Source organism: Rhamphochromis sp. 'chilingali', assembly GCF_963969265.1.
Source record: "Rhamphochromis sp. 'chilingali' genome assembly, chromosome: 16".
Lineage (NCBI taxonomy): Eukaryota > Metazoa > Chordata > Actinopteri > Cichliformes > Cichlidae > Rhamphochromis > Rhamphochromis sp. 'chilingali'.
Genome location: NC_137943.1, coordinates 36,326,004 through 36,334,908, shown reverse-complemented (window position 1 = coordinate 36,334,908; position 8,905 = coordinate 36,326,004). Strand labels below are relative to the sequence as shown.

Here is an 8,905-nt window from a genome sequence, read left to right as displayed (position 1 = left end):
CTTTTTGGAAGTCGAATTTCCCAGAGGAACCCACCCGAGGGATTAATAAAGTTCTATCTTATCTCTTATCTTATCTTTCTTCTGGTTACGTCATAAGGATAATCGCGACCAACAGAAATATGCATGCGCAGCCTCCACTGGAGGGTGATGGTTTTACAAAACCAAAGGAAAACAGGAGAGAGGAGACGGTTATATCCTGACTTAGATTTGGGCATGCTGGTTTGAACAGCACGTTGTTTTTAATGAGAAAACACTGCACAGGGGAGCGTGACTGCACCAGAGAAGAAGAAACAATAGAACATGTTTTAGTGCATTGTCAGAAATATGCTCGGTGAGATGAAATTGAAACTGGACTTGGTTGATATAAGAACTGGCGAAGTTATCAGGTCATATTTTGTTTTTTAAGGCAGACTCGTTTGTCTGGGAGGATTTGATTCATTTTTGACATTCAGTTCACACTCCACACCAGTTGGTGGCGGTAATGTACCATTTTGCTATTTGCCAACTGCCAATAAACAATATAAAGAAGAAGAAGGATCCGCTGGGTCCGCCGCGGAGCACAGCAGTAGAAGAAGAAGCGGCAGCAGGAAGTGATGCGGCTGTTAGCCTGCAGGCTAACGGGGAGGACATGAAGCTCCTGGACTGAACGTGAGTGACCGTCGACTCCTCGCGTCTCTGCGGAGACTCAGACTATGGGTCAGTGGCTCCCTGGGAGCGCGAGTTGTTAGCGCGTATCTTAGCGTAGCGGTTAGCTGTTAGCTCGGACTTTAGCGGAGCTGATTCAGGTGCGCCCGGGTGGCTCAAATGCCCGGATCTTCCGGTGAAACGCAACCAACAACTGGTGCCGTAACAAGGCCGCGGAGATAGGTGAGCAAATACCTGAGCAGAGAGCGTCAAAAATACACTTGATTAACAACCGGATCAATCATGGATCGATACCTGCTGACGGCACACAGGAAACCGGAAGTTAGCGTTGTGTAATGGCTTTTCATTCCACTGGTTGGACAGCCATGCAGGAAGTGACGTGCGAACCGTCAGGGGAGCTTTTCCTCTGAGTGTGTTTCCCCAAGATAAAGTCCCAGAGGTCACCCTGTGGTATGTGTAGTGGGGGGACAGGATGCTTGCTCTGATTGGACTAAACTGGGCGCAGGTGTAATGTAGAGGCGGAACTTTGACGTTTGCTGGGATTTTATCACGTTACAGGTGATCAGCTGCAGGTGTCCTGCAGATGTCCTGCAGATGTTCAGACGTTGGTTTCGCTCGTGTGTCTGAGCCGTCAGCTCGCTTTGAGTTAGGAAGTAACTCTGTCGACCTGAGAGAGGAGCTCACCTGCTCGTAGTACTCTCACAGTATTGTATGTATCACCACACAGTACTGCGATACTGTCGTGTGACATTGGAGCTGTGGGACACCTGCCCCTAAAGGTTTTTTTTTCTTTCTTTCCCTAGTTCTTAAAAAGCTTCAGTCATGCTGGAGTGAAAGGACAAGTGAGGGGTTCTCAGGTAAACAAGAAGTGTGTGTATATACCTGAAGCTAAGCTCCGCCCTCTCCCTACAGGTGTGTGAGCTGTGCTGACCTTGGCGGCGATGGCGCTGATCGAAGGTGTCGGTGATGAGGTGACGCTGCTGTTCGCCGCTCTGCTGCTGCTAACGGTGCTGCTGCTCGCCTGGATCTCCACCCGCACATCCGAGCCCCCTGAACACCTGTTCACAGGCTCCTCCCCTTTACAGAGGCCTGGGCAAGCCCAGCAGGACACGCCCTTTTCATCCACCGCCGCCTCCTCATCCTCGTCCCCCTACCCACCATCCTCAACCTCCACGTTCTCCATGTCCTCGTCCTCACCTTCCTCCTCTGTGAACAACAGCTTCCTGACAGAGGCTCCCCCCACACTAGAGGATGGACAGGTGGGAGGGGACGGGGTGAGGCGCAGAGGAGGAGACGGGGAGGGCGCAGCGTCTCAGCGGAATATGGTGGTCAGACTCAAGTTCCTCAACGACACGGAGAGGATGGCGCAGGTCCAACCGCAGGACACCGTCGGGTACATCAAGAGGTACGAGTACTGCATGTAATACTGCATAGTAGAGGAGTTTCGGTAAACCTGAAGCTCCTCCTCCTGGCTGTGCTTTTGGACCCGTTTGCTGACCTCTGACCTCTGACCCTGCAGGACCTACTTTGCGGGGCAGGAGCATCAGGTGCGTCTCATCTATCAGGGCCAGCTGCTGCAAGACGACGCGCAGACACTCGCCTCGCTGAACCTCGCTCATAACTGCGTGCTGCATTGCCACATCTCGCAGCACGCGGCGCGGGGGGCGGCGGGGGGCCAGCGGGCGGGAGACCAGGTGCGCGTGGCGCTGAACGTGGGCAGCCTGATGGTCCCACTGCTCGTGCTCATGCTGTCCGTGCTGTGGTACTGTCAGATCCAGTACCGCCAGTTCTTCACCGCCCCCGCCACCGCCTCGCTGGTCGGGGTCACCATCCTCCTCAGCCTGGTGGCCTTTGGCGTCTACCGTCGCTAGCCTCCCATGGGCCGGCTGGGGGTATGAGACGCTACCTGCAGTTAGTGTTTGTTTCTGTTGCCATGGAGACGTCGTGAGGACAGAGACTCTTATCATTAGATCACACGTTTATCTTCATCATCAGTGTGCCTCTTTGATTTCTGTGGGAGGCACAGACACACCTGTGTGTGTGTGTGTGTGTGTGTGTGTGTGTGTGTGTGTGTGTGTGTGTGTGTGTGTGTGTGTGTGTGTGTGTGTGTGTGTGTGTGTGTGTGTGTGTGTGTGTGTGTGTGTGTGTGAGAGAGAGAAAGTTTCAGCTTTTGGAGAAAATCTATTAAACCTTTAATTTATCCCGTGGTGTCTGAGTGTGTGTGTCACACCTATACAGGTGATTCTGAGGGTGGAGCTGCTGCAGTCACATGGCTGGTTGGCATCACCTGATTGGCTGGGCGGTCAGCGTTGGGGAATACAGATTTTTCCTTAGCGACAGGTGGTTGCTAAGCAGTCTCTAACCATCCAGGATCAGCTGATAATGGAGTCCATTTCCAGGGTGAAGATTATTATATGGGCTCTTATGTTTGACCTTTGACCCTCTGTGTAGCAGGAAGTGTGTAATGTTACAAAATAAAGTTGGATACAAAATGCTCAGAATGAAAGAAGTCATGTGACGACCTCAGACCTTTTCTATAATGTGATTGGTCGGAGCTGCTGCTTTGACATGTTCACAGGTCACGGCTCTGTAAATCCAGATCCTGACGACTTGAACCAAAGTCACGAGGAGACAACGGCGAAACCTCAAAACTGTCAAAGTCGCCGACGTCACATCAGCGGCACGAACTCCTCAAATACAACATGTCGAAGAAGACGGAGAGGTGCACAGTGTGGCCCAAAGTTAGGAGCAGGAAGACTGACCATCAGGTTATCAGGTCATTATCAAACCTACAAGCAAATATTAGAAATTCAGCTCCAGTTTGAATTTACTGTCAAAAACTTCAATCAGAGATCAGTAAGTGAAGAAATAACAGAAGTGAAGACGCACGTTTCTAAAATATAAACGATTGTTGTAATAAACCCGAGCCCACTCACAATGACAGACAGTATGAAACTAGATGAGTTACAGATCTCGGGTCTGGAGTTAAGAGGAGGAGAACAATGTGGTCCTGTGCACAGGTTCAAACAGCTGATGGTTGGTGGTGTAGCAACGCCACCTGCGCAGCTCGAGATTCTCGACTGATTCCTTCGTGTTCCTACAGTAGACTTCAGAGACACGTGTGAAGATCAAATAACCACCACAGAAGCTGATGCAGCGATTGGACGTCCTTCTAACAGAGCCCAGGCTGGACGGCCTCACAGGAGATTTCTACAAACGTTTCTGGGAACACATCGACGGCCTTTTACATCGAGTATCGGTAAGAATGTTTCAGACTTCCACGCTGCTGCCCACAATGAGACCCGGACTTATCGCCTCAATTCCAAAGCCCAACGAGGAGACTAAGAAACTCCGAATGTCTTCACTGCTCGTCTTTAGATAGCTCTGTCATGTCTCGTTTCAGAAACGCAGTCAGGTCTCTTCACAGGAGGATCGGTTCACAGTGACAGAGCAGTGCTGGATACAGGAAGCTGATAAAGACAATGGATTGTTACAAAGCCTTCGACTCAGCCTTGATAAAGTCCTTGAACACTTTTGGAGTTAAATTCAGAAACGTGATTTGTGTTTGTACCACATTATTAGCAGTTGTGTCGTTGTACCCGATGGTACCAACCCTAGCTTTAAAGCTAATGTTGGAATCTCTCCATATGGATTCATATTGGTCACCAAGATGTTGGCGATTCATCTTCAAAAGTTCAATGACATAAAAACATTTAATGTTTTAGCCACAGATATTATGATAAGTCAACGGATGACACAGCAATATTTTAAAAGATAAACTCCAAGATCCACTAACTATTGAAAAATTGCTGTCTCAGGCATCTGCACTACTACTATTGTCATTAGTACTATTAACATTACTATTATATCATCTGGTTTAACATTAAACGTTAGAGAATGTGAAGTCCTTGCTGTACCTGATGCAGCAGAAACAGATGTTTGTAACATTCCTGTTAACTCCAAAATGAGATATTTGGGAATCTCACAAAGGACCAAAAACAAAATCAGTCGTTGACGTGGAGAACAAACTGAACTCATGGCTTCAAAGAGATCGATCCATGGTGGGCAGAATTTATCCAACAAATATGGAAAGTTTATCCAGATGTATCTTCCTGACATGCTGCCATTCCAGACAAACGCTTCAGCCTCATTGCATGAAAAACGGCTGCTTGATCAAAGATGGTAAAGATGGAGGTTTGAAAGCCACAGACGTCCACAGCCTGAACGGGACCTCAAAAATAAACATCAAAGATGATGATCCTGGTACTCTGGTCCAAACGAGTTATTCAGTGGCCTGAACTTTCTCCTTATCACACTCTCCTATCTGTGAAACAGCTGCGGCTGTGACCCCGACACTGGTGCCACAGCTTCAGAGGTCAGAGTTCAAATCTATGCTTGCGCTCGCTCACCTGTGCACTGCACACACAGGTGAGATCGTACCTGACCAGCGCCTGTTCAGCCCGAGCTTCAACATTTACCTTCGTCACCGACCCGCACACAGATGATCACGGGGCTTTTATTTTGATCATTTGTTTGATATTTTGACATCAAACACCTGCACAGGTAAGCAGGCAGGAGGTCTGCAGGTGGAGTTCTGGAAGGCCAAGTGTGGGCATCAACACTGAAACACACAAACACGCCATGGATACAGCTGATCACATGACCTCTACAGTTTACAGGATAACTAATCAGATATCAATAACAGTGATGTCACCCGATCAATACGAGCTGATGGAGGCTCTTTCTTCTTTTCCTGAATGACTTTCTGTAGATTGTTTACGTGATGGATACAAACAAGCTCACCTCCAGCTGTGCAGCCAGATGTTGGGCTGTAGCAGGACGGTCTCTGTGTGGGGGAGGGGCGAGGAAGACGAGGAACCTTCGCTCAGCTGCCTGCTGCAGACTGCCACCAAACACACAGACCAGGCTTTTACTTTGAAAGGTTTGACAGGCCGACTAGTCTGTTAGTGGGCGTGTTCTGCTTCAGTCACACCTGCCACAGGTGTTTGTCAGTGACATCACTGGACGCCGAGTGTGACGTGGCGCTTCATAATGAATCGGGTTCACTTCCTGTGAGCGGATGAAGGACAGCAGAGAGTCTCCAGGTGACTCACCTGTATGCTGAGTCTGTCCAGTGCCTCGACCTGAAACAGACACGCACGGCTGTACAGCTGGCCAATGAACAGGTCTGGACAGGTGAGCCTTTGCCTCTCTCTGGAAGTCCTTCAGGGTGGGCGGAGTCACAGCTGTCAGCCGTATGTAAGGAACTCCTGAAACACCAACCTTCTGTCGCTCCACCATAGCTGAGAATATGTGTTGAGCCCCACCCTCAGAAGCTCCGCCTCTTCTTTCACCTGTGTCACACGATCAACTCCTGTTCCAGCACAGAGACACACTCTGGATTTTGCCGCAGAGACACCTGCAGAGGCACGTACGGGTGAGCCGGATGAAAGGGAGAGATGAGTGAGAGAACAGGTGTGCATGCAAGAGCGATATCAGGTCACCTGGTAGTTGCCATTGCAACTCACAGATATCCTGAGCGGCAGACTTGCTGCGACGTAAACATCGCTGATGATGGTGCTCATGAGGTGTGACAGGCCGCCGCCCCCTGACCCTTCAAATACACTTCCTGTTTCCTGTAGCTGCAGACTGACTTCAAACAATGTAGCCCCAGTGCCACCAGGTGAGTCTACCTGTGGGTTTGTGCCGTCAGACAGGAAGCGCAGCGCTCAGTGCAGCAGCTGGAACAGCCCGTCCTGCACGCAGCCGTTGACATAGTCCAAGCACTTGGTCTGCTCTGTACAGACTCCTGTTCACCTGGGGACAGGTAACAAAGGTGCTTCAGAAGCTGGACCTAAAGCACCTCCTACAGGTGCTGTGTTACCTGAGTTAACCTGAGCAGCTCTTGTCCCTCCTCTTCGATGCGTCTGCAGGTCTCCTTTGAAGCTCTGCCCTCCAACAGTGAGTCACGTGAGCGCTACAGCAAGTGAAGCTCCGCCCACCCCTGTAAAGACACACACCTGAGTACAGGTGAAATGATGGCAGAGTCTAGGCTGAGGGTTGAAGCTTACCTGTGTGAGGTGTGCGATGGCTTCCATGTTGTCTCTGGCCTCCATCACACTAGAGTGGAGGTCCAACACCAGCTCAACCTGCAGCTGCACACCTGGACACACACACAGGTGTAATAATGGACCCGCTCCACCATGTTTTTGTGCCTATGATATCATGTGATATATGTCACCTGTGATGCTCCAGGTGTTCCTCTCCAGCTCTGACAGGGTCGGGTTCAGGCGGTTCAGCTGGTCCTGGATCAGAGGAAGCTCCGCCTGCAGAATGCCAAGCACCACCTGAAATTGGACCAAGTCACATGTCACTTGAACTTCCCCCCTACACCTGCAGCTTCAGAGCTTTGGAGCTCTGTGAGTTGAGCGGGCGGAGCTTGATGTCTGTCTCTGCTCTTTTATCTCAGTTACCTCAGCACCGCCTGCACATGTACACACAGGTGAGGTGAGAGGTCCCCCCGGTACACCTGACCTCAGACCCCAGCTTCAGTACCAGCCAGTCAGAGGCCAGCAGACAGGTGTGCGTGCTCTGTGTCTGACTCACCTTGAGGCTGCAGCCGAGCTCGAGCTCAGCGAGGATGAATTTGGCACCTGAATCCAGCTCACAGCTCCACTCTGACCTCACGGTGTCTCTGAAGTCCTACAGAAGGTCCATGAGCTCCTCAGACCTCTGCTGGACCAGCCGGGACTCACCTGAGTCAGCACACCTGAACAGGACACAGCTGTTACCTGCCGAGTCCAGCGGCCAGGACAAATGCAGAGTTCATCCAAAGGTCACCAGCAGTCAGCATCATCTGACTGAACCAGATCAGACTGGACTGAACTGGATCAGACTGGAGCAGTCCTTTACCGCGGACAGCGGCTCCCCGCAGTCCTCCGGGGCCTGGCTAAGCACAGACACCAGCCACCAGTCCAGGTCAGACACCTGCAGCTGGAACTGATCCAGGTGGAGCTGAAAGCTCTGAAGGGGAGGAGTCACAGCGATGCAGGAAGCACCTCACAATAGCAGGCCGAACCCAGGTGGTCCTCGGGGTCGGTGGGGTTGCACCTGAGGTTGGACAGGTGCGTCATGTGACCCAGGAAGTCCTGGTAAGCCTCCTGAACCACATCGGTCCACTTCCTGCCTCTGACCACGCCCAGGACTGTCTCATTCAGCACGTACAGCTGCAGACTGGAGCAGAACACTTCCTGTTAGAAAGGGCAGGCATTAATCAGCAGGAAGTGATGTCACATGTCACAAGTGTTTAGTCTCAATGTCTCTCTGCATCCCAGCATGCACTGCTTTGAAGGACACAGGGCATTGGTATGAGCAGGTGTGATGATGAGTTCAGGTGATTACGGCAGCGCTAACATTATGACTTGCAGGTTTTGGACTCATCTCATTGGCTGTTTGTTGTAGGCGGATGTCAGTGCCACGACCTTCTCTGTGCTGGACCCAACGACCAGAGCTGATGTGAGGAGGTCTGGGACATGACCAATAGGGGGCGCACTCGCACAGCGCGATCTTGGAGGAGATCGCGTCAAACAGAATCGTGCGACACGTGACACGAGCAGCGGCGTGAACCTTTGACATGCTTTACTTTTGTCTGATTAGCCACATGAAAATCCAAGATGGTGGCCATTTTTCAGGGCTGCTGCTGGATGACGTGAAGGTTCCATAGTTGGTGCTTCCAAAGAGACCAATCCTGATGCAGGAATCCAGACACTAGCTCCGCCCACTCCACCACCGTGCTGTCACAGTCATGGAGATTATAGTCTGACAGCTTCCTGATAGCAGCCATGACTTCCTGTCAGCAGAGGTTCGTCTGTGCACACACACACACACACACACTGTGTGTGACTAGTACTGTAAAGTAAGTAAAGCGCTATACAAATACAGGCCATTTACCATTTTACTGGTCACACATCGCTGTCGGGCCGTCACCTGTGTCGAGGTCCAGGCTGATGCTGATGAGCGTGAAGCTCCTGATTGGCTCCAGCTGCCCGTCTACTTTGACCTCCATGTGTGCGTCTGTCTGTTTTGCAACCGGGTGATGATGATGATGGTGGTGGTGGAAGTTCTGCCACCAAGGACCGCTCCATACATCGTAAAGCATAAATTCATTAACAGAGTTTGATCCCATGTGTCCGAGTAAACAAACATGAACGATTACCAATCAAATCAGCCAGGAAGAACATCCACGAGGGAAAATATGACC

The 8,905-nt window shown here is 50.8% G+C and overlaps 1 protein-coding gene across 3 annotated transcripts; it reads left to right on the top strand.

The window, feature by feature from the left end:
- The first annotated feature begins 294 nt into the window (after positions 1-294).
- tmub1 (transmembrane and ubiquitin-like domain containing 1) lies at positions 295-2,845 on the top strand. 3 transcript variants are annotated; one of them, XM_080906743.1, is made up of 3 exons: positions 295-696; positions 1,558-2,050; positions 2,165-2,845. In XM_080906743.1, the coding sequence occupies exons 2-3, from the start codon at positions 1,587-1,589 to the stop codon at positions 2,514-2,516; spliced, it is 816 nt and encodes a 271-aa protein (XP_080762869.1). In that variant the 5' UTR covers positions 295-696; positions 1,558-1,586; the 3' UTR covers positions 2,517-2,845. The 3 variants fall into 3 exon arrangements, with proteins under 3 accessions (XP_080762869.1, XP_080762867.1, XP_080762868.1); XM_080906741.1 differs by having other exon boundaries at positions 304-648; XM_080906742.1 differs by lacking the exon at positions 295-696 and adding an exon at positions 711-867.
- Positions 2,846-8,905: the final 6,060 nt, after the last annotated feature.

Coding starts and splice junctions, on each gene's coding strand:
- tmub1 (XM_080906743.1), top strand. CDS start 1,587: ATGGCGCTGATCGAAGGTGTCGGTGATGAGGTGACGCTGCTGTTCGCC. Junction 2,051..2,164: donor ACCGTCGGGTACATCAAGAG/GTACGAGTACTG, acceptor CTGACCCTGCAG/GACCTACTTTGCGGGGCAGG.